This window comes from Ambystoma mexicanum, chromosome 8, assembly GCF_040938575.1.
Source record: "Ambystoma mexicanum isolate Mex_15411 chromosome 8, UKY_AmexF1_1, whole genome shotgun sequence".
NCBI lineage: Eukaryota > Metazoa > Chordata > Amphibia > Caudata > Ambystomatidae > Ambystoma > Ambystoma mexicanum.
Genome location: NC_090929.1, coordinates 153,784,773 through 153,810,027, shown reverse-complemented (window position 1 = coordinate 153,810,027; position 25,255 = coordinate 153,784,773). Strand labels below are relative to the sequence as shown.

At 45.7% G+C, this 25,255-nt stretch overlaps 1 protein-coding gene across 2 annotated transcripts in view; it reads right to left on the bottom strand.

Annotated features, from left to right (window-relative positions):
* C5 (complement C5) overlaps window positions 1-25,255 on the bottom strand; it is a 478,994-nt gene that overhangs the window by 68,567 nt on the left and 385,172 nt on the right. For both annotated transcript variants that reach the window (XM_069609527.1, XM_069609526.1), the window contains exons 35-37: window positions 7,395-7,472; window positions 7,175-7,280; window positions 272-358 (exon numbers count right to left, since the gene is read on the bottom strand). In XM_069609527.1, coding sequence (XP_069465628.1) covers window positions 272-358; window positions 7,175-7,280; window positions 7,395-7,472 — 271 coding nt within the window. The remainder of the gene's footprint in view (window positions 1-271; window positions 359-7,174; window positions 7,281-7,394; window positions 7,473-25,255) is intronic.

The window sequence follows — 25,255 nt, the reverse complement described above, 5'->3', positions numbered from 1 at the left end:
TTACAGGTCTGGCGGCTACCTGCCAGTTTTACCAGCACGTTTACCACTGAACCCGTAATGAGGCCCAATGTATCTAAATGAAAACAAATGGAGCTACCAAAGATAAGACCATATAGCACTGTGAGGTTCTAGCAATCCAAGGAAGGATCACAATAAGAGATTATGGAAGAATACTCCAATCGTTTACGGCTCACAGTTCTCTGAAGATCTTTTATGACTCAATTTGGTCCCACAGTTTTGCAGGTCTTACTAAATACTCCGCAGTACGTACCTTCCATGCACTTGCATTCATCGCCACTGCATATTCTTTCCAGCTCGTTGTTTCCAAAGGGGTTGTAAAATATGGTACATTGCTTATCTGCAGCAAGAGGTGAAACAAGGATCAACATGAACATAGGTTTGGCATTTCTCTACTGAGCTGAATCTAGAAGTGCAAGAGATGTTCTCATTACAACTTCCATAGTACAAACATTGTGTACAGGTCGGCAAAAAGAGACAACAACATTCTAAATTTAAATGAAATCAAAATGTATCCAACCCAACATGTGGAAATCAAAAACTCCCAAAGAGGACATAATTCTTCATATGTCTATAAATATACCATATAGCAGACCAACAACAATAGGGCCTCATCACGAGTTGGACTGTATCCCGGCGGTAAATGCGCCAGAATACCGCCCAATGAAATTATGCTTACCGCCACTTGGTCCGGCACTATTACCGCTGGATTACAAATGGTGGCAGTGTAAGTCCCCATTTTGTTGAAGTCCATTGGACAGCTGAACCACTGCCAAATTCATGTATACATGCAAGGTATTTTTCAATCAATGGAGTTGAAAAAAATACTTCAACAGATGCCAGAACCTGGAAAGCAGGGGACATTCTGACGTCTGATATAAGCAAGGTTCTTTACTATGTACTTGACCTGGAAGTATCAGGTAAGAGGCCGGGAGGCCGGTGGGAAGGTGGGAGGTCTTAAGACAGCAAGTCATTCAAAGAAGATAGTCTCGGTCTTATTGGTATTAAGCTGTAGCCAGTTGCTACACATCCAATCCCGACTGTCTGAAGGCAGCCAGTCAGACATCGTGCCCAAGTCACACCGCCCAGCAACCTTAGCTAGATACACCTGGGTGTCATCAGCATATGAATGGCAGGTCACATTCGCGGAACCAATAGGATGCAAGAGTGGGCGCATGTACATTTTAAGCAGAGTGGAGGAGGTTGGAGAACCCTGGGAATCATTGCATATAGATGGTGGTAGTTTGACAGCCGGTACCCATGGGACCCGCTCATGGGAAGATGAGACTCCCAGGGAAAGTTCCTAGTGTGTTCTGTCACTTTGGACCTATATAATCCAGCTCTCTATGCATCAGCCAGTCTGTTGATTCCCAAGGTAACCACATAGAATCTGCCCATTCACGTTTTTAGCAAAATACATCTTTTTAATATTTTCAAAAAATCCATAACGATGAAACAAATGTAATTAATTACCAGATGAGAAACGAAATATGCACTGTATATCAGGAAACACAAATATTAAGGGTTCATACATAGCTCATTGACTCCAAGGCCCAAAGGGGAGTTACTTAACCAAGAAAGAGACAGGCAGAGTGAGAAATGGAGATCATGTAATTCCTAAACAGAAATATTCAATGAAGAAGTGAATGTTTACAACAGAGGCGCTGCTACGGCGGGGCTAAGGGGGCTATAGCCCCTGACCTTTTGGTTGTAGCCCCAGATAGAATCTCAGGAGCTACAGCCAAAAGGCTAGCTAGCCCCCAGTCCCAACAGTAACGACATCAGCGTAGCCCCGGGTCTTTTCCAGACCTAGCAACACCCCTGGTTTACAATACTGTTCTAATTTGAAGAAATATGTTATGGAATTATTTGAGACTTTTCTATTTCTTGACTCAAATCTTAATTAAATGATAACATAGAAGCTGCCTACTAGTTAGGACCACACAATTTAATGCTTCATGATGAAAGAAGACTGCCTTCCTCGGGACTTTGAAAAGATTTGTGGGCACTGAAGGAAGTATCAAATGAGAAATACAGACTTATTGTCAATGCTGTGGCACAAAGCTCTGCTGGCGGACAGCTGCAGACGTGCAGCCCCATCTGGCTTGAACATACTAGCTAGGGAAGATGGCATGCCCCGGGATCGAAGTGAGTGGGAACGGTCGGGAGCAGTGTTCCGCTACTTTTATTTTTTTCTGTTTATCATTCCTCTACTTTTTACTGCCATATTCACCATTCTATACAGAGGATGTTTCCATTCATGTCCCTGTGCACCCGTAAAGTTGTAATAGGAGCCTTAGTTACTAGCCACTTAGACTATTGCAATGCCCCGGCCGCACCACCTTCTCACATGCTGCACTATGCTTCCGCCTACCCTCTCCCCTGCCGAGACCACAGTTCCACTACTTATTTTTGTTACACTTCTACCACTGGTCATGTCCATTCCCTTGTCATTTATCCTTCCAGCTTATCAGCGGAATGAGCGTGGTGTAGCCAACACATCTCCGGGGGTCGGTACTGTCTGTATGTTGCAGTGTTGCTCCAGCCAGATGTATGGGCTCACAGATGGGACTGAACGCTAGTCAAGTAGTCCATATGGCATGGTTGGCCATATGCAGTGGAGGGGTCACCCACCTTCATCTCTATTCACAGTAGAGAGACCACAAATATGATGGGAGAGGGGGAAGAGGTCTGGGATATTTACTATCCATAACTAACCGGGGCTGAAAAGACTTCCCACTGGTACAACTAGGTGTGTTACTTCGCCATCAGTGCAGGGAGGCAAACCGACAGAGACTTGTACTGCTGTGGAAGCAGTCCATTTGGAAAGATGAGAACCCACAAAGCAGGTCCGGCCCTAATCCTACAGTGAAGTCCTGACTGGACCCTATGCTCACACCCCCGCTTGTCGGGAATTGCAGAACGCGCCTATCGCGTACACAGGACCAGTGATGGGTAACAAGTAGTAAGGGGAGTAGAGGAGTGTGGTTTTTGGGGGGAGCACGTACAGTAGAGGAGGGGAGCAGGTTGAGGGGCAGAGTGGGGCCTGGCAGGAGATATGGGAAACGGGTTGTCCCCCACACAACAGAAGGGAGCCGGTGGGGAAGATTGGAGGGGGGACTGAGGGATCAAAAGAGGGCGGCAACGGTGTGGCGGACACAACAGGAGAATCTGGGGAGCGAAGGTATGGAAGAAAATTGCCCACTGCACAAAAGGGGGATATGGGAAACCACGTCTCTGCAAAAGTGTAGCAATTTTCATAGATCCAATCCTACAACCTCTGAGAAGTGCAATAAATGGAACAGAAAGTGAACTGTGGTGAAGGTTCTACACAGGTTTAAGAGCATCAACATGGGTGCATCCCCTGCATCGGCCATGGCTAAAGTCTATGCCAGGCTTTCACCAATGGAGACTCTATGCCACACCGAGGCAGAGGGTGATGCAGATGAAATCCCTCTAGATGACCGAGAAGTTCTTTAAGAAAATCAGCAATTTTCAGGTCTAGAGAAATAACAGTGATGTCCTGACTCTGTGTAAAGACGCACTGCAGAGCCTCTAAAAATTGTTGCCTCAGTATTTTTAAGTTAAGCATCTCTCAACGTGTCCATTGAATGTCAAAAACACATAAATGCCCAATCCGAAACAACCATGGGAGAAGAAATGGGCGCTAACAAACAGAGGGCAAGGACCAGGAAAAAGGGAGGAGAGGTTGTTTATTGTGTTACCAGGACGTTAAATTCCCTAGTCAACTCTACTTTCTTTATCTCCATCAATCAAAATATTGAGGCCAATGGCTCATCCATCGATCCCCATCAGAAGTTCTATGCTTCAAGCCCTATGAAAGGAATGATCCTCATCTGCATGCAGACATATATGTATCTTGTAGCACGTTAACCCCTACAGCTTAGGCTGTAGAACAGATCATCTAGCCGCATGCTAACCAATTTCTTCCTGACTCCGTGCAGTGCCTATCACTCAAGGGGTTTTTAATGGAATCGGAAAACTGTAGAATACTGTCCTTGTGAGATGTCTCTTTTTGACTGCACCTTTTAGCAACATCTCCCGAGCACAAGGGTCTATCAGCATCACCACCAGAGGACGACAGTCTTGCTCTGCCACCCTTCATCTGCTTAATATTTCTCATTGTGCACTGCTGAAATCCCCAAAACACAGTCTGGGATCCTCCCACTTCCACCAAAGACATCTCCAGAGATTGATTTTAATTTCCATCACTGTATCGTCACTTTTCACTTTCGGTAGTTGTATGGCTATTTTATCTGGGTTGCCCTGAATATTGGTCAGCAGTTCCTTGCTAGAGGCACATATCATCTTTCCCCCTCCATGAGTGCCTGCGAACACCGCAGGGACTCTTCAAAGCCCTGACACTGGGCCATATTGGGGCCAGGATCGGAGGGGTTTGGAGACCCTCTCTTCACCTCGGTGGTGTCTATGGACTTTCTGCCAATTCTAAGGCATCAGCTTTCAATGCAGAGGCTTCCACTGGGACCCGAAAGCAACAAGATGCTTCCAGCATTGATCACATGTCAAGTATACCTCCCAATTTGCAGGGGCCCTTGCCAATGCTGTGCTGCTCAGCAGCACATTTCTCTGTGCAGATTCAAGAAAAAGCCATTCTGAAGACACTTGAGCTGTGAGAGGATTAATTGTGAAGTGCAGATTGTTGGATATGGTTTGTTTGACCTAGAAAACTTGACCTACTGCCCCTTTGACCTAATTTCTTTTACCTAATTCTTTTTGACTTATTGCAGAGGGAGACCCCGCACCCTCCCTAAGGTGGGGGGAGACCCCCCCGCACCCACCCCCGACTTCTCCCACCTCTACTTATTCCCTTATCCCACAACTATTTTTTTTATTAAAGTGTACCATTTGACCTATCGAATAAGGTCAAAAAGATGCGGTCAAACAGGAGTGGATCAAATTGGCATTAGATCCAATTGGACAATACCCAGATTGTTTATGTCTATAGTATAGGTCACCTTTCCAAATGTCTCTGCATGCTAAGTATGTGGTTTGTGTGCAGTACATGCCAATATGTGGCAAGCATTCTGGGCCATGTAGTCCCAAATCTCAATTGGGGAACAAAGAAATGGAGCTGAGACTCTGTAAGGTAACACTGCCCCAAGATACAAGGCACCAACTTCCTGAACCCTGGCTATCCTGTTTCTACCACTGACAGCATGACTTTTGAGCAAGCATGAATATGAACCCTAGTGTTGGTTTGTGTGGTTCTTTGTGTGTTTTAATATTGGCTGAAAACATATATTGTAAAAAAAACACCAGGGAACAACTGAAAAAAATCAATAACAATAAATCCCAGCACACAACACTTATTTCTTGCACACAAAAAAATGAGACTAGATAAAAACACACCCAATATAACGCTGGTGTTACATAAAAACAATAAATACAGTTTTCAAAATGACATAGTTGGAGCAGATTGAAACCTGGCGCCCAGTTGATTTAGGGGTCACTCAGTCGATGAGGTCTTTGTCCAGTTGAGAGGGGCACGCCAGATTCTAACCGGGGTCCCCAAACTATCACAGGTGCACCAGTTAGGCACTATACCACTGATGGTATAGAGAAGGTTGTGTGTCTGAACAACTGTGTGTGTGTGAAAGTATACCTACACCATACTCCATCTCTTCACAGTACAATTGGGGACATGGCCAGCACATGGAGATGCGGGGGCTTCAACCCCTGTTGACAGACTAGGAACCACCAAGTGGTGAAATGATAATAAGTGTGTCTGAGTGCTGTGCCTGGTGTGCAATGGAGATAAATCATGCTTACAATAAAGATAAGATGCGCTGGTGAAAAGGTATTAGCCTACTTGTTCGAAAAACATTTGACCTTTTACTTTTGGCCGAATATTTTTTATCTTTTTTGGGCCAAAATTCAGTCAAATTTAATTAAATATATATATGGGGTGGGGTAAGGGAATAGGCAGCGCTTTCAGGGGGTATCCCCCCTCGCATTTTCGACCAAAGAACGACCAAAAGAAATGCAGTTAAATGTGAAACGGTCAAATATTTTCAACCAAGTAGACCTAAACCGGTGAAAAGGCTGATTCGGCTGATAAATAAGAGTGATATGGACAAACGTAACTCTCAAGTAGAATAGCTGTCAGAGACAGGGGTGGACTGGGAACTAAAAGAGGCCCTGGAATTAATTACTGGGGACCAAAAGAGGCCCTGGAAATAAGGTTCAAAGTGGCCCCATTTGACACATTTTCAGCAAGCCCAATGCTTTTCCTATGAGAAAATTTGGAAATATCACACAAAAGAGGCCCAGGGTGCAGAGGCCCACCGGGAAATCTCCAGAGTTCCCTATAGGCCAGTCCACCCCTGGTCAGAGAAAATTCCTATAGTGTGTATTTTATTGTAATGCTTGTCTTAATTCTGTTAAATATGATTCCTTCCAACAAAGTGAATTGGTTTGTCATATTTTCACTACCACTGGCTCCCTGTAGGAGTTCCGCGATTGCTTTTGGTGCAGCCTGAGAAATTGTGTACCACGATCATATCATTGCTGTGTACCGTTTGTAGATGATAGCACAAAGCCCGAGTTCCCGATGCAGAGCTTGAATAAGGCTTAAGATCATTACATGTAGCGCATCTTTTCTGATTTTAGACTCAGTGTTGGCCAGAACTCGCAAGGTTTTCTCCTCCAATATATGTAATGCCATGTAATAACCATGGAGACATTTAATCTCCTATCCCTTTTTCAGTGAAGGAAGAATCCAAGAAAAGAAATACTAAGATACATGAGTAGACTTCACGACTCCATCTAGTCTATGACCTGCCATGCCAGATAATCATCTCAAAGGGAAGTGGAGTCCAGCACCAGGATCCTTGGTAAGGGGGAATAGGACAGGGGCAACGCGTTAATCTTGGAAGTAAGACAATGCAGCGCAACACAGATTTGAATCCCGATCCCGTGCTTAGAAACCAATCTCTGGTATTAAGCGTGTTACCCAAGAACAATTAAAAATTATAATCCTAGACTTGAGTGGTGCAATTATCAATAACCATTTGTCTCAAAATGATCACAAATCCTGTAGTGATTTTAAAGGCCTATTGTTAGTCATAGATCTTTGTTATGTGCACTCTAAGTTTGAAAAAAGTGTTTGGCTTACCTGGCACGTGGTACTCATACACCGTGAATGTGGCGGGGCTCCGCATCCCAACTTTAAAGACTTGCTTTACTCTGAATGCAACGCAGAGGTAATCATGTGACGGGATCTGTAAGTGGAAGACGAGATTTCAGAAAACCCAAAGGTGAGTCAGTTATGGTGCAAATTCATGTACACTGGCCTCAAAGCAAGGATATTCAAATAAGAGAAAGAGCATGGTTACCTCATCGAGATAAATGATGACACTTCCATCATCGGCAATGCTATAATCTGATATCAACTGGTCGACGCCATTGGCAAGCTAGGGGAAAAACAGAATAGTTCACACACCGTTATGAAAGCGCAAACCAAAAACAAATTTTGAGTGCTCAACGTGGAACCAGGGTCCATTGTTCATAACTTTAATATTCAGGGAGAGGTCACAGGTGGTTTGGCCTTGACTTTACAACGCTTAGTTGCATGCTCTATTCTGATTTCGATTCTATGACACAGAGATTAATCCCAAGCAACGGAGGCAAACATTGGAAACTTCAAGTCCAAATGGGAAGACTCTGTCCATGGATGGACCCTCTGAATATCTGGAGGTACAGTCCTGCGTAGTAAGACCTTCCCATTGATCTGTCCTTCTCCTGTCTATTTAACATTTTGGTTTCCTTCGAGTCTGCACAGAGACCCATGCCTGCCATCTTGGGTTCTGTTAGGTAGGATTTTCACCTTTATGATAAATCTTCCTGATCTGTGTCAACCCCAGAACCTTTTGCTTGGTCTTGGTAATCATTTTACCTCTCACCTAGTCTTTTACTATTTTTATGAGTGACCTTTTTATGTCCCTCCATAGTGTGTGATTGGAGTTATATTTCCCATGATTTTGGACTGACTGTAATGTACCATGGCAGCACACAGCATTTTAAATGCAGTGGCTTCTTTTTATTTCTCTTATTATTTCATGGGTGAACTACTGTTCCCAAGAAGTAAAGCGGGTTTCCCAACCCCTTTACATTGATGTACGTTTGCCAGCTTACCCCACCGTATGTGGAGTGCTGGGGGATACAATGTAGCCCCTTTCTTACTTACCTGGTAACATGTGTGTTACAATTGCAAGCTTATTTGAATGGCACGTGGCAGTGGTTTTACCTTGGTGACTTTTTAGTCTTATTACTCGAGGGCTGTTAAATCAGGGTATCTAGACTTTACATCGAAATCAAATTCATCTAAGACCTTTCCATCGAATTTTATTCAACGAAAATACTTTCCATCAAATTTTATTCAACGGAAATACTTTCCATCGAAATGCATTTTCATTGAATACAATTCGATAGATATTCGATGGATTTTTTAAATTATAATTAGGGTTAGGGTAAGGGGTATGGCAAGGGTAAGGGTTAGGGCAAGGTTTAGGGTTAGGGCAAGGGTTAGTGTAAGGAGTAGGGCAAGGGTCAGAATTAGGGTAAGTGGTAGGGCAAGGGTTAGGGTCAGGGTTAGGGTTAGGACAGGGGTTAGGGTTAGGGTAAGGTGTAGGGCAAGGGTTAGATTTAGGGTAAGGGGTAGGGCAAGGGTTATAATTAGGGTTACGGTTAGTGTAAGGGGTAGGGTAAGGGTTAGAATTAGGGTAAGGGGTAGGGCAAGGGTTAAGGTTAGGGCAAGGGTTAAGGTAAGGGGTAGGGCAAGGGTTAGATTTAGGGTTAGGGTAAGGGGTAGGGCAAGGGTTAGAATTAGGCTTAGGGTTAGAGTTGGGTTGGATTAGGGTTAGGGGGATGTCTTGGGAGTTGGGGGGTTTGGGGGTGGGGGAACCCCCTAAAAAATAAAAAAAACAATGAAACGTTACATGAAGCTGGCCAGGGCCAAAATTCTTTGAAGATTTCAGCACTGGACAGCTCCATGTAACATTTTAACGTTACAAAACAATGCATCCAAATGCTATTTTTTACATTTAAAAGTCCATATCCATCAAAACTTGTCAATTTCTATATTCAATAGACAGGTTTCGATGGAAATGCACTTTTACATGTAAAAGATAGCATTTCGATGGATTGGCATTCGATGCATTTCCATCGATGGATTTGCATTTTGATGCATTTCCATCGATGGAAAGACCATAAACCTTAAATCAGCCGCAGTAATGTACGGAAGGAAACCATTCTGCTAGAATGGTGGACTTCTTCTTTTTTTTGCCATTTCTCATTTGATTGTAGTTGCGGAGGACTTCCTCTGCCATTCTAGTCGGTAAAGAGCTCAGTGGAAGATTTGTCTTCAGTGCAAATCCTTTGTATTCCCTCCCAAGGCTCCAGAGTGTATGAGAAAGCATAAAGCGAGGGTGGAGCCCAAAACTCTCAAGCCCTTTGTCTTTCACCTTGCCTGAAAGGAACCAAGTCCCAATGGGGGTGCTATCTGTCCTGATTGGACAGCTAGACCACCCCTTTATGTAAACTGCAGGGAGAGTTTGCAGAAGTTGTGCTGTCGTTCCTGATAAATACTCCGAACCTGGAAGCTGCTGACAAGTCGACCATTGGAGCTGAATTCAAAGAGGAAGAAAAGACGTCTGTAGCGATTCCCAGCTACCAGAGAGCCTGCTGTGTAACCAGAGCCTGATGCAACCCTTCCTTCCAATCGACTTGCGGGTCCCCAATGCAATGGCTACTACTCAGAGGCTGGTAAGATCCACTAGAGTCAAGAAGACCTGCTTTGTGAGCCATCCCACGGCATGCTGTGACCTTGCTGGGCTGCCTACTGCCAATACCCTGGGACCTTAAGTATGAGTTCAGTGCATGGTCTTCTGAAGTCTGAACTTCACTGAAACTTTGGTGGTCTCATGCTGGATCTCCAGAGATATGTTTTGAATCCTTGAAGTCCCCTCACCAGAGTGCAGGACCAGATTAGCAAAGAGAATCCGACTGGTGACATTCTTTCTTCACCTGGCTGCTGTATAAAGGCACCAAATCCAAAGAGCCATGAGAATCCATGAAGAAACCTTTGCTGGAAGCCTCCTCTGATGGCTGCTGCTGCAGGTTCCCACCCAGTGTCCAGATCTTTCGTCCCCAAACCAAGAATCCAGGGACTGAATCCTGTGCTGCTGCAATCTGAAGGCATCCACTCTGAAGCTCTTCTTTTCTCCTATGGTACTGTGTGGGTTTGGGCAATACTTGCTTTAGGTTTGGTGTACATGCTGTACGGCTAAGTGGGTGATTCGTGTGGTTGGGAGTTTGGCCATAACACTTGCCAAGGCCTAATACTGGAACACATATAGGGAGACTTCTGTGAAGTCCCTGAACACTTTAACTAACCCTGAAGCTAATACTTGTTAAAAAGATATCCTCTGGAACGTTGACTTTCCTGCAACTGAAACCTGTTCTGACTTGCCTACAGCTGACACCTAGACGACTAGGGTCCCTCTTCTGCCTCTGATAAAACTCATGCTATAGATTACGGAATTACTTTATAAGATAAGGATCCTGCCTTGAAAGTATAACAAGTGTAAAAGTACCAACTTGCTAAAGAGGTTAGTGTGGTAACTGTATCTCTGTGAAAGATGAAGTTACAAAGTTTCTTTAAGTTTACACTTATCTTTGAGTTGCCTTTTTCCCCTCTAAAAAGTATATACGTTGCTTTGAATGGTGTCCCCCCCCCCTGAAAAGTAATTAGTATTGGTACTGTTTTATTATTCTGCACTGAATGAGTGTAAAAGCGCACCACTAGGGTTTACATAACTTGAATAACAGATTGTCAGAAGTGTACCCTTGGGTTTTGCTTTCCCTGATCTGCTTTATACAGATCTAAAACAGTTTTGAAGTTAATACTTGTCATATGAGTTGCTTGTAGCCCCTCTTAAAAGTATATCGTTCCTTACTTACCTTGAATAACTGCTGCTCTTCTAAACTTGTAACACTGGGTTGTGCTTTCCCTGAAACTGCTTAGAGCATTTCTAAAATATTCATAGGTTGAATAACTAACCTTGAAATACATTGGCCCTCATTACGACCCTGGCGGAAAGTGACTGACCGGACCGCCACAGCGTAAATAGCGTTTCCGCCATTGCACGAAGGAGCAAAGTGCGGCCCATTCCGACCCATCGGGCACGAGCACCACGGCATGGCGGAAGTGCAAAGTCCGCGATGGCGGAAATGACCCCAAAACGGCCCACACCGCCGCCGTACGGCGCACTAGGTGCAATACCGCCACCCATCACAGCGGACACCGCAGTGTGCGCCTACCGGAAAGTACGGTGACCGGAAATATACGGAAACGGAAGTTAAAACATGGGCCCGGAACGGGAAACATCCCGCCGTACACCTATAAAACCACTAAAACCACACAACCACTAAAAACACTACCCTGAGACACACCCCAACCCGACATCCACCCTAGCGAAACCAAGAAAAATGGGAAAAGTAGCGAAGAAAGCGTGCGACCGCAAGCGGCAGGTCCACTTCTCCCGTGAGGAACTCACCGTGCTTACAGAGACCCTCCAGGAGAATGCTGCCGTCGTCTTCTGCACGCAAATGACCAGGACGGCACTTGCAAACAAGAAGGCCATATGGGCTCTGGTGGCACAGCGGGTAAGTGCGGTGGGGACCGCACCCCGCACCCCACAGCAATGCCGCAAGCGATGGGACGACCTGCGGATACGCGTCCGCAGCATACTCTCTGCCAACCGCAACATTGCCACAGCCACCGGGGGAGGTCCTGAATCACCCATCAAGTTGACCCCCTGGGAAGAAATCTGTGCCTCCACCATCGGAATGGAGAGCATAGAGGGAGTCGGAGGGATGGAGAAAGGAGTGCAGACATCCGAAGATTCAGGTAGGTGGGCCAAATAAAACAATGCCAAATCCACAAAGTCCATCCATGCGAAGTACCATGCGTCCACATAGTGCAACAGAAACACATGTCCAGGAGAACGTCCACACACATCGGCCTGATAGCGCACGTTAAAACCCACAATAAATACATAAATAATTAAAAACCCCTAAAACACGCACTACACGTGCAGCAGGCACACCCTAACTGCAGGCTGCCAAACAACTGCACCCTCACTCCACACACAAATGAAAGCACCTCCAAGGCCCCGACCCAAATCACCCTCAGGTACCACCCCAATGCATGTGATACAATGCCATTCCAATTCCCACAGACCCATCAATAACCCTCGCCCTCCTTTACTCCACCACAGGGTCCGATCCAAACGACGAGCTTCAGGACACCCCTACCAGCACATCTGCAAAGAGGGCCAAGACCAACGGCCAAAGACCCTCCACCTCAGCTGCACGCATCAAGACACGGCAGCAGCACAAATCAGGTGGCAGCACAGAGGAGGGAACATCAACAGGCACCCCAGCAGCCAGCATGCCCACAACACCACCACCACAGGTCCCCCCAACGGATGCCACAGAAGGCACTGCCTCTGGTGGCAGCAGCACCATAGGTGACACCCCATTGATGGCAGCATGCTCCGACACAGAAGACGGGGATGTCGAAGTCAGATCCATCCATGACCTGTCCCAATCCCCCTGTCTGTCCCATCCCGTACAACATGAGGATACCACGCAGGGGCACCCACAAGACGACGACTGGCCATCCCCCACAAGCCCTGTGGCAAGGCAACATGAGGACAACAGCCCCTCTGTGACACCCCCGCAAATGGCCATGGCCCAGCAGAGGCAACAGTCCCTCGACCAGTTAATCGTGCAACAGCAGCAACTGGCCACGCTCCTCAAGGACCATGCCGATGAATGTGGGGGCACTAAGGCAGACATAGAAACATCAACTGAGACACTTAGGGCAGAAATGGAGAGAGGTACAGAGACACTAAGGGCACAAATGGAGAGTAGCACCGAGAGCCTGGGAGTCCAAATGGAGAGATGCACCGAGAGCCTGAGGGGGGAACTGCATGCGACGTCCAAGGACGTATGTGCCGAACTTGCCGCAGTGCGCCGTGTGCTCACTGAGCTCTCGCAAACCCTTAGGGACATGCATGGACGTGAGCAGGCAGAGACATCATCCGTTGCAAGTTCCGTCCAGGGCAGCCCCCAACGTAGATCTGGGAGGAACCTGCGCTCCACAGGCAGGGGTGCCCCTGATACCCGCAGAGGGGGCTTGCAATAGCGACTGCCCACTGACAATGAGCATCTTTGGACACTGGTGTTCGGGGGGGGAGGTAGGAGGGTGGAGGGGGTGTGTTGGGCTCACTTGGGTGGCGGGTCGATAGGGTGTACAACATGATATCACATATGCCATAAACAGTGCACGATCAACCAATGAGATGTGTGGACATTGATCTTTGTGTACTAGGCCATCATAGGCGTACAGTCCATATTGTGCATGTCCCGGACACACACAGTGCCACGAGTCCCGTGTCCATGTATCAGCCACCAGGTGTGAGTGCTAGAAGCATACATCAATGAGATGCTGACGAATGTCACGGCCCTCCGGTGCCTCGCAGACTCCTTGAGGTGCTGCCACATCCCCACCCTCATCATGACCATCATCAGGTGCTTGCAGTTCTGCGTCAGGGGGCATGGGCACATTTCTACGTACGCACATGTTGTGGAGCATGACACATGCCATCACCATCTTTGCAACCTTCACATGGCGGTACAGGAGTGCCCCGCCAGACCTGCTGAGGCAGCGGAAACGACCCTTCAGTAGGCCGAATGCCTGTTCAATGACTACACGGGTACGTGAGTGGGCATGGTTGTAGTCCTCCTCATGCTGGTCCCGTGGGTTCCGGACTGGTGTGAGGAGCCATCTCTTCAGTGGATATCCAGCATCACCTGTATGTGGACGAGAAACGTATGATGTGGAATGCCATTGCTACGTACGCACACCCCCCCCCCCTTCCTGCCAGGTCATTGCCGAATCACATACCCCACATTATCATGCATGTAATGAGACTCACCGAGTAGCCAGGATCTGTTCCCTGCGTGTCGCTCCATGTAGCGTGGTATTGTAGAGTTCCTCAAGACCATAGAATCATGGGTTGATCCAGGGAATCGGGCACAACAATGTGTAATGATCCTGTTGGAGTCACACACCATTTGTACATTCAGAGAATGAAATTGTTTTCGGTTGCGGTACTGGGCCTCCATGGCATGTGGGACGACCAATTCCACATGGGTGCAGTCGATGGCACCAATGCAACCCGGTATGCCGGCAAGTGCATGGAATCCCACTTTTGTGTTGGTAATTTCCTGCTCCGAGCGTGGTAGAGAGATGTAGTCGTCTGCGTGCTGCAGGAGGGCATCGAGCACTTGCAATAGTGTCCGTGAGAACAGTGGCTGAGAAATGCCATGCAACTGTCCGACTGTGTGCTGGTAGGTGCCTGTGGCCAGGAAGTGTAGTACAGACACCACCTTCAGTAGGGGTGGGATGGCGGTTGGGCTATCTATCATGCTGACAAGGTCAGCCTGTGTCATGTCCACAATGGCGGCTATGGTGTCCCGGTCCAGGCGGTAGAGGGTGTGGATCTGCTCATCAGTGAGGTTGAACGGATGTGCTCGGAGGCGTGGGATTGCGGGCTGCCTGCGTGGTGGTAGTGGCTGTGCTGGCGGCCCTTGCTGGCCCTGCCTTGCCCTCCTCCTCCTCCTGCGTCTCCTCCGTGCGGCCGGTTGTAGTTGGTGTTCGTCTTCTTCTTGGAGTTGGAGTACTTGCAGTGCTATCAGGTCCCCCAGGGCCAACATCGCGAGTCCTGCCGGTAGCATTTCGGTGTGGTTGTGGGAGGAGACTGGCTGTGCAATTTATGTGTTTTCAGGCTGTATGGCCTCCACCTGTGGTGATTAATTCCACCTGTGCAAACTGCTCTCCCCTTTGGCCGAGCACGTCCCGCGCACAACGCTGCAATTCGGGGAATGGCATCTTGCTATTGCAATCATGTATTTGTACCCGATGGCCGTGTAAGATTGGTTGATATGTTCATTCTGCTGTGGTCCCATTGTTTCACATACTATCTGTGCAGTCGCGAACAGACCTGTGAAGGGTCAGTGGAACGTAGTACTCGAGTAACGGTGGGCCCTCATGCATCACTGTACCGAGTTGCAACGACGGGCGGGGCGTCCCATTTGTGGGTGAAGGCAGTTGCCATTTTCACACACAGCCGCACTCGATGGAATAATTAGTGATTTCAAACGGCCACAGATGCCTCTTCGACGTGATGTTGCAAATGAGGAATTCGAAGGGCGGCGCTTTCGGTTTTCAGCTAGCGGCGAGGAAATGCCCACAGGTCTGACTGCAAATATAACGTACTATTGTTCAATGTCCTTGAGACAGGGGCCATGGCGAGGATGCAATGATTGATATGAATAGTTTGGGATGCGCAATAGCGACGTGGGCGATGAGGCCGGACGTTCCCAAATACATGTTACTTCACTACACTGGAATTACGGGCTGGGGCACTGTGGATTTTGCAGGCTGCATAACGCACAGGCTCAATGGATATTTCTAATGTTATGTGAGTAAATATTCAGGCGTTTTAATCCCGGGATGAGGGAATGATGAATGGATGCATGGGCAGGTGATTTGAGACAGAGTTTGCCATGTACAGGGCTTCTTGGGATCTATCCGCCTCCCCTACGCTATGTGATGCAGGGCTGCCATAGTGGGACCATCGTCTATCTGGCCTTGTTGAGCCCTCCCTGTCTCGACGCGCCCTCAGACACTTGTGTCCATGCACGTTAACATTCCCATCTGATGGATTCTGTTTTGACAGACGCATGCACAGGTACACTCGTTTGTGATGGTGTTTGCACCTCGATATAGATGGTTATGAGTCGCAAGTGGTTTTGGGGTGGTGATGATCCTTTGGAGTGGGCTAGCATGCATATGGCTGTGGATTTAGTGTGATCATTGAAGTGAGTTGTTCGAATGTAGTTCTGATGGCCATTCTGTTCTTTTTCTTTTCTTTTGGTTGACAGGTATCTCCTCCCCTTTTGCCACTGCCATCTGTATGCCACTCCTGCAGATGGGTTTTACTCCCGACACCTGCTGCTTCGTGTTAATCAGTGGAGCAGCATTACGATCTTATGGGACGATCGCCAATGGGCCACATGCCCTTACGCAGTACTGGTGGCTCGGAGCAACATTTCGGCCTTTCAGCTGGACTAGTGCCTCCCCATTGGGACGGCCCTGCGGTTGTGTGCGCTTCCATGTTGCCTTTTCGTACGTGAATGTGGCTCTGTGTACCATGAGGGAACAGGGCGTCACACAAGTAGTGGCTGGTCATTTCTTGCGGATGCAGCCCACAATGGTGCAAAGTGTTTTGGAGTTCATGGCCTGATGGCTGTATGGGCTTGGTGATTTTGATGTGCATTAAATTTCTATTCTGATTTGGCCCGTGTAGCGTTCTTCTTTGCAAGTGATGTGGCATATGCCTATTTGGGGGGCGATGTATTGTGAGGAGATCTGCATTGGGTTCCAGCTTCGGAGTTTAGTTGCGTGGTACTGTACTGGGCGCGTTTGCCTACGAAGCCCGTGAGGTCAGGGATGGGGGCTGCCAATATGACTGTTTGAATGTTGTCATGCTCAGGGGCGGGGGATTGGGTTTTGTGTAACAGATGCCGGTCAGCCAGGTGGACTGGTGGAATGATGTGATTCTCGGAATATTGCTGGTCACAGGTGCCTGTGTTTGCGTGCGTTTCTTGGTGGGGGACTGTGGTCATGTCCATTGGGATGGCTTCTGTATTCGTGCCATCTGTGCCCTGCTGCTCCCATTGGCCCCTGTTGTGTTTCTTTTGTTCGTTGGCATGCATGGGTGACTTGTGCATTTCACTGGTTGCATTGTGACTTCATTGCAGCTACGGGGAGTTGTACTTTGTGGGCAGGGAGCGGTGTACAGGCACTCAGTGGGGCCGTTTACGGTTGATTCGCGATGCCGTACTTCTCACCATGGCGGAATGGTACATTCCGCCATGCTTGATGGCGTTAGGTACATGTCCGCTAGGGTCGGAATTAGCGTACCCTTGCGCCATGGTGGTATTTACGGTTTGGCATGGCGCGCGCGCGCGTGCTTGGTGCAGTTAGCGTTGGCGTTCACTACGGTGTCGCTAATGGCTTCGTACTTTGCGGTGACGGGTCATAGTCGCACCGAGCGCTATTCGATGGCGGTATTGCATTTCCGCCATCGGTTTCCGAATTCCGCAAGGGTCGTAATGAGGGCCATTGTGTCTTTCTTAAAGTGTAATTGGGTTTTACTTTCCGTGAATGCTTTTAAAATAGTTATTGAGTGTTCATACTTATCATTAACTAGCTTGAGACCCCTCCAAAGAGTATGAGTTGCTTTACTAGCTCTGAACTGTGTTCTACAATGTAATATTTGTTACAAGGTTTATATTTGTAACTGGGTTGGTTTATTAAGTGATTTCTGCAGTGGAGTGTCACTGCATGACCGACAGGGTCTACTACTCCTGAATTACTGATTGTATTCTAAAAGTATATATAACCTAGTTTTACTCCTCAAGAATAGCTGACTGCCATTCTGAATGTGTTGTATGATTGACTCACCTTGACTACTGATTGTGCTCTAAACAAGGTTATACTTTGGTTTGTGAACCATAAGTACTGAGGTTTTTTTTATAATTGTGTTTATATGATATGTTATAGTACTTATTTCCCTAAGATTTATCTTGGCCTACTTGTATTTAAATAAACCCTTTATTTTTACAACACATCGTGTTTCAGTGTTACTTTGGACCATATGTAGTTTCTTTGTACAAAGCTATAGCCCTCTCTCCATCCGAAGATAGGCCTGGCTGCTCGGTCCATGCAACCAAAACATTCTCAGGTGCCCTTATACTAAGAGTGAAGTGTGTGTGCCTCAGATATGGTTTTTATGAAGTCTGGGTAGGACTTTAGAAAAACTGTCCTAACAGGTTCTACCTCTTTCTAAGCCTGTCCGTTGTATCCCAGAAGACCCCAGAACAGGAATGTCTAGGAAGGCAGCATGAAGGTGGTGCAGTTCCATGCTGGGGTTGGGCCCCAAAGGAAATCTACACGTAAATAAGTAAAAAGTGAGAATAGAGGAGGAGTAATGCTAGCGACCAAGTAACCGGACAGATGGTAAAATACTGCTTTAATCTGAATGAAAGAAAGCAGGACGATATGACAGCTATCAAAGTAGATGCCCAATGTTCACACATAATTTTGCTTGTACAGAGTTTATATACTTTCACATATGTCATTTATGACGTCATCCTACATGGCATTTCATAAAACCTATCTCTGGAGGGGATTGGATTAGGGGAACATATATACTTATAGAATTGTGTAAGGGTTAATATCTCATTGGCTGCCCCTTGTCTGTAGGACATGCCCTGAGCTACTTCTATGTACGTCGCATACTGATTATAGCAGAGGATATGGCAGTGGGCTAATAACTGCAACATTGTGTATGAAAGTGCGTGGCAAGCCTTTTGATTGGTTGGCAACCCTATCCAACCTTGGACTTTCGGTTCATTAGCAGCAAGTGATCAGAACGAAACATAGGGGTTCAAGCTGCATCACTGGTTCTCTAGTTTTCCCAATTAGTCCATCGCATTTCATCGACCTGATCCTTAGTCAAGGTCTATCGTTTGTAGTTGACTTTGTAGTCTGTCCACTGTACTGGGACATTCGAGGGAGTGTGAGAACACCACTATATTAGCTCAAACTTTAATGAATAGTCTTTGTTTTGAGTTCATCATCACGTGTTAGGAGACCATGATTTTGTCCATTTTAGCCTCTCAATCACTGCTTTTTTTTATTACTTGATTTCATTGTTTTCACAATTTGTACAAGATGAAGATGAATTCTTCTAAAACCCAACAGTTTGTAAGATAATTATAAACTTCTGTGTTTGTGAATTCCCAGGTTACTCAGTTACTTCGTATCTATAATTCCCCACATCTAGGTCCAAATCAAAAGAAGGAATCCATAAAATATGGTAGTGGAGTGAGCCCTGGTTAAAGTTTTTCCTTCTTTTTAAACTCCCCTTTATTTCATCTTGTGACTTTTGCGTGTTCCAGATCGATATTCTGAAAAAACAATGCTGCGGCTATCACCAAATATGTTTTGTTGCCGCTCATCACGCGAGGCCACCAGTCCTTTTCCTCATAGATCAATAGGGCCTTGAGGTGATGAGCCAGCTAGGTGTTTCTTGCCTTTGTTGTTCCTGCACATGACAATAGTAAATGGCTGACTGTTTCCACCCAATCTTTTATGTTACAGTATCAACAATTGTTAGTGCTGGATTTCCCCCTGGTGGCAAAAAACGTTTTTAGGAGGTTCAGTCGGGCTGGTGAAACGTTGCCTGCAATATTCTGTTTACAAATTTCGCTAAATATCCCATCACTTGATTTACTTTTTGTGTGGTTGTCAGAACATGCGTAGTTAACTTATTCTTAGACGCTATTTCTAAGGTTTTCATCTAGTCCATTGTTTCCAATCATTTTTTTTACTTTGATGGGGTTTCGCTCAAGTTGCTCTTCTGAACTACCAATTTCACCCGAGAGACTTTTATTCTTATTCAACCAATGTTTTAGCATTTGGTTTTTCCCACCCTCAATTTCTCTGTATTTGATGTCCAGAATTTTAGGGCGAGAAACAAGTCAAACCTTCCTATATAACATCAGACCGTTTTGGTCAACCATCGCTTTGAGTGAGACCAGACTCAATTCACGCAGGATGGAGGCTATTGGAGTTGATGATGGTAATTCCAATACTTTCCACCAAAAATGGCCTTCTGATTTCTGCCAGATTGTCTCTGGGATGTTAGTCATAGCCTCGGCTCCTTAAATCAATGCTGGTACCACTTTGGCTTTGTGAACATTTATAATTGGGATAATTGAAAAACAACCACATTTTTTGTCTACTGCATTTGTTTGTGATGTCAAAAGCTTAACCTTTGCGTAAAGAGTTGTCTGCACTGGGATTTCAACAGGACTGCTGTTAAGTATTATGCCCAAGTATTTAAATTTGTGTACTTTTTCTAGCTGAACCCCGTCCAGGTTCCATTGTTGTTTTTCTGAACGCTTGGATGTTTTTTCAAAGGAAATAATTTTGTTTTTGTTTTTGTTGAGTTGCAGATCGTTTTCCTTGATGTAAGCAGACAAGTCATTTAACTGTCGTTGGCGACCAATTGCGGTCTGATCTAGTAAAATGATGTCATTGGCATATAGGAGGCGTGTGACTTTTTCTTCGCCTATCGTTGGAGCGAAGGATCTCGGGTTTTTTTCTTGGTCCTTGAAATCTCCTATATTTGAATTATATAGGGCTGGTGCCAAGGGGCAACCTTGTTTAACCCCTCTTGAGGTTTTGATCTCCTCAGACCGATTACCTGCACCACTGAGTCTCACTCTCATGGATGTCTCAGAATATAGGGATTTAATAGGTTCCGTGACTGAATTCAGACAATTCAATTTTTCCAGTTTTAGTCATAGCTTTTCGCGGTTGACCTGGTCGAAGGCCTGGACCAGGTCAACAAATGCGATGAAGACTCTAGGTCTTCCCTTCATTATCTTTGCCTTCAGTGTACTTAACAGAAAGATGTTAGCTGTTGTACCTATGTTTTTGACGAAGCCCGATTGAAAAGGGTCCGTGCAGTCGGCCGTCTTTGCCCATATCTGAAATGTATACAGTATTAGGGAACCAAAAAGTTTACCAATGGCGTCCAATGGAACTATGGGATGATAGTTTTTAGGTTTTTCTTTTATGCCCTTTGATGAAAATTGGGACACCATTTGCGGTCCGCCAAGACGCTGGAATTGACTCTGTTTGTACACACTTTTTAATTACTTCACTGATGAATTGGGTCCACACTTCCGGATGACTTTTCAGATCGCTGTTAGAGATCCCATCAGGACCGGGAGCTCTCGAACTGCTTCATTTTGCTATTTTCCCTTTGACTGACTATGCATCATATTGGATGTCCCAAGATGTTGGTACTTGATTTTGATGGAGACGATGTTCCCCTGTTGGTTTTTAGAACAGGTCTGTGAAGTACTCCACCCATCTCTGCTCACCTATGTTATTTTGTACGGAGTCACCAATACTTTGTGATGTAAATTTTATTAATGACCAGACGTCTTTAGGTATTCTTCCACATACTGCGCGGAGCATTTTTTTCGGAGTCTACTTGGTACTGTGTTATCCGGTAGTTTGTTAACCAAGTTTTATATGACTTAATCGCTATTTTTGCATTAATTGATTTTAACGAGTTGTTTCAAATCTGCCGTTCAGTTTGATAAGGAAGTAGCAATGGACGATATTCAACTCCTAATATGCCCAAATACCTTCCCTTCAGGTTTAATAATTCCCGGATATTGGTTGGTTATCTCTGTTAACGACGTTTTAGTCAATCTTAAGCGAGTACCATGATAACAGGCTTCCATGTGAATCGTCATATTGTCTTTAAGGTTTTTGAGGCTTTCCATAGGCAATCAGCAAGTTGTGATCACTTTGTAAAGTCCTTTCCACTTCGAATGTGGTTACAAAGGAGAACAATTCTCTTGATACATATATGTGGTCTATTGTAGCTCTCCTGCCAGCACGTTCCCAAGTTGGTATATAAGGCTTGCTTACGTCATTTATTGAGTGTAGGTTGGAGAGGTCTCTTGATTCCATTAATACTGACCACTGGGAGCCTTTCTCAGCCGATGCTGTTGGTTTTGATGCTCTCTCTGTGGTTTTCTTTTGTTCTCCAGTACCTGGACATGTCACATTAAGGTCCACACATATTATTATGTGGTCAACTTCATGGTTGTCATGGGCCTCATCAATTACTAATTCCATCATTCTTAGGAACGTTCTGTTGAACTTTGGGGTTCCAATAGGTGTTAACTACCAGAATTGTTTCCTCCCCTCTGTTTATATCCGGGGACTTTGGCTGCTGCCAGGAAACCAGGGAGGCTTGTATAAAGTTGTTTGAGAATATCATCTTTTGCAGATGTAATTCACTACCCGAGCGTATAGCTGTTATTAGACCTGATGTAGGGCGCCCTTTAGGACCCTTAACAGCTAACGAGGCTGCAATCTCACATCCGTCTAGCGTTGGGGGCTTGTCATGAGCCATGTCTCTTATAGACATAATAGATCACATGTCCCCAGGTTAACTTCACCGGGAACTGTCAAATGGCTAAAGCCTCTCGTATTCCAAGACCCCATGATGAGGATGTTTTGAGTTGGCTGGGAAACTGGAGTTGTTTCCTCTTGCAATGGTTGATGGCATATAGGTTTTGATGGCTAATTGCGTTGCCGATTTTCTTTTGTTCTTCTCCTTTTAAACTTTTAAGGTGGGTAGCAGCTGTAGTTTCACTTTTTGCCGCTCCTAAGGTCTTGTTCGAAAGTTATATTCATTGATGTTAAGGGACCATGTGGCTCTCGAGACAAGTCCCTGGAATCTTTGAAATGGTCATTGTATCGAGAGACGTTTCTTAGAGCGTCAACCTTTCTTTCTTTCTGTGTACCCTGTGTATGAAAGAAGTTGCTTGTCCAAATGCTCTTGCAGTCATCCAGTAGTCTTGTAGTAATTGTTCATTCAACGACCTTCTTCGATTGATTTCCTTTGCTCTCGCTTTTCCCAGATCTTTATGATTTGATATCACACACTCTTGAGGTGGAGATCGACGGAGATAATTTCTTCGCTGGGATCCATTCCCCTCGGGATCACGCTCTTTTGATTTGGTTTCCCTCAGGTAGATCCTAACATTAGCAGGCTCTCAGCAGCGTCCAGTAGCATTAACTTCACCCCTGGTGAGGTGATGTGAAGATATATGCTATACGTGCAGCCCTTTTCACCAAATTACTGTTATTTGATTTCATTAAAGAGGGTGTCATTTCCCCTTCTGGCCTTTAGAGACTTGCTCACTCCACCTCACATAGGCTTTTGTCTTCGTGGTTGTCCAACACTTGGTATCTGCAAATATCCTTGTCCCTCCCAATCTTAGCAGAAATATTTCTTACGCACATGGTCTGTTCATTCGACTCCCTTCGTGCCTTGCACCCATCTCTTGAAATAGCTTCCTTGACTTCGGGCCAACGCACTCCCTTATTCTGTACATGAAAACAGCTTCTTCATTAATTCAATAATTTGCAATGCTGGGCTCGGTTTTTGAGGTAGCTGGGTTTATTCTTTAACACAGGCCATCATCCATTTTCTTCCAATGGACGTCCTAAACGTTATGCATATCCAACTTTTTAGCAAGCTTCTATATGCTTTTTCTACCTTGTGTTACAGCATTTTTTACAGTTATTGGTCAGCATGTTACTTCATCTTCTAATTTGCACGCTGGCTTCATTTTTAGGTACATGTTTCTCTTCCTGCTTCAGTTACATCGTCAGTCTTAAGTATTTTCATATTATTTCAACATAGGTTTATATATCTTCTTCATGACATCATTCTGTTGTGATCAGATTTTTACTTAGCATTGAACCATGATTCCAATAGCCGTATTCTTGCACTTTGGCAGTGGGCATACTTCTTGGTGACTTACTTCGACTGTCTCAACATGAGGGTGTCTTCTGAATGGCTGTCTGAGTGTATATCGTCTTTCATACAATCAACGCGGTATGGACATGTTGCATAAACTCGTTCATGGGTTCCCAATTGTAACTCATCGTATGCTACTCCAATAATACGGTGGTGAGGGGCCGGGACTAGAGAAGAAGCATCCACCTGCTCCTCTATATCATGATTTGTACAAGTTTATTTTGTAGTTTCAAATCGAAACATCACTACTGGATTGGGATTCACCCACCTCATATCTCACTTGGCCAGAGCACACCGATTTATGTGGAATCTATAGTGCAATATGTTCCAAGCCATTTTTGTCTATCTGAATTTACCATCTGAATAGTAAGAATGCATAACTACATTTAATCATGCTCTTGTAGGATAGACTAAGGGAGCCATGCCACAGTGAACAGCTACGATGGGAGGTTGCCTTTTGGCAACTCTACTTGTAGAAAAGGGGCACACGCCTTGAATTTTAGTATTCCTTTTGCTCTGTTCATGCAGCATCCCACCTGAGGAAACATTCCAATGGGCCCAGACAGGCAAGATACATTTGTTTACAGATAACCCCTTTGTCAACTATGAGTGGTCGCAAGTAAGGAGTTTAAGACCACAGAAACCTTTTCTCTCTTACTAGAGAGGGGGGCACATGCCCTTCAGAGGCGATACATAGTCAGGGATGTCTTGCAAAAGGTACTGATCCATTTACAGAAAGGTCGCTGATGGCCCCTGGTGCCATGCCAGTCCATCAGTTATGTGATTCCAATGGCAGGAGCCACAGTCTTCCATGGAGTTGCACAGGGGTGATTTAGCCTGAAGAGGGAAGGTCGAAATCAGGCCCTGTAACACTCGAACTGGAAGAAGAACCAAAGACAATATGGCCGCGGATCGCACACACCCTCACCAACCCCTACTGCACCTCCGATGGATAAGTACAATGAAAAATACCCTCTCAGCCAACCTTACCACCCTAGAGCAGTGCAAACATTACGCAGGGTGGATGAGACCCCGCAGGACGGGACTAAAGTCAACTCCATCGACAGTCTTGACTGAAGTGCCAAAAATCCACGCATCTAGCCATTAGAGGCAACACGACATAGTAGCACTAGACATGAAGCACACGTGTCATCCGCACATCAAGACACAATCACGCACCCAAATACACAAAGAACCGAAGGCGTACAGTTCTATTAGTTACAGGACAGTAGCAAATACATACTGCCTGCACGTTTATTATTTTGTCATTAGTTTGCCGCAGCAACGTAGAAGCCACAAGAAGCAAGGAAGAGATTGTGTACATGCTTGCAATTGCTTACATGCAAATAACCTTATTGAGAACAGGAACACTCGAGGGACCCAGCAGCACTGGGGTCCACTAACCTATGGATACTATGGAAATGCACATACAGTAGAACCCAGACTATGGCTCGGGAAGTCACAGTAGGCCACAACGAGCTCACAAAGCTGAATCTAAGTTGAATACAGAGCGAACTAACGAGCTGCCATGTGTGGAATAGGACCCTCGCCAATTTCAGATGACATTCTTTCTCCTGACCTGAAGTAACACCGGCAACAGTAACACTGGCAAGACAGACCTGAATAATCCACCTAAA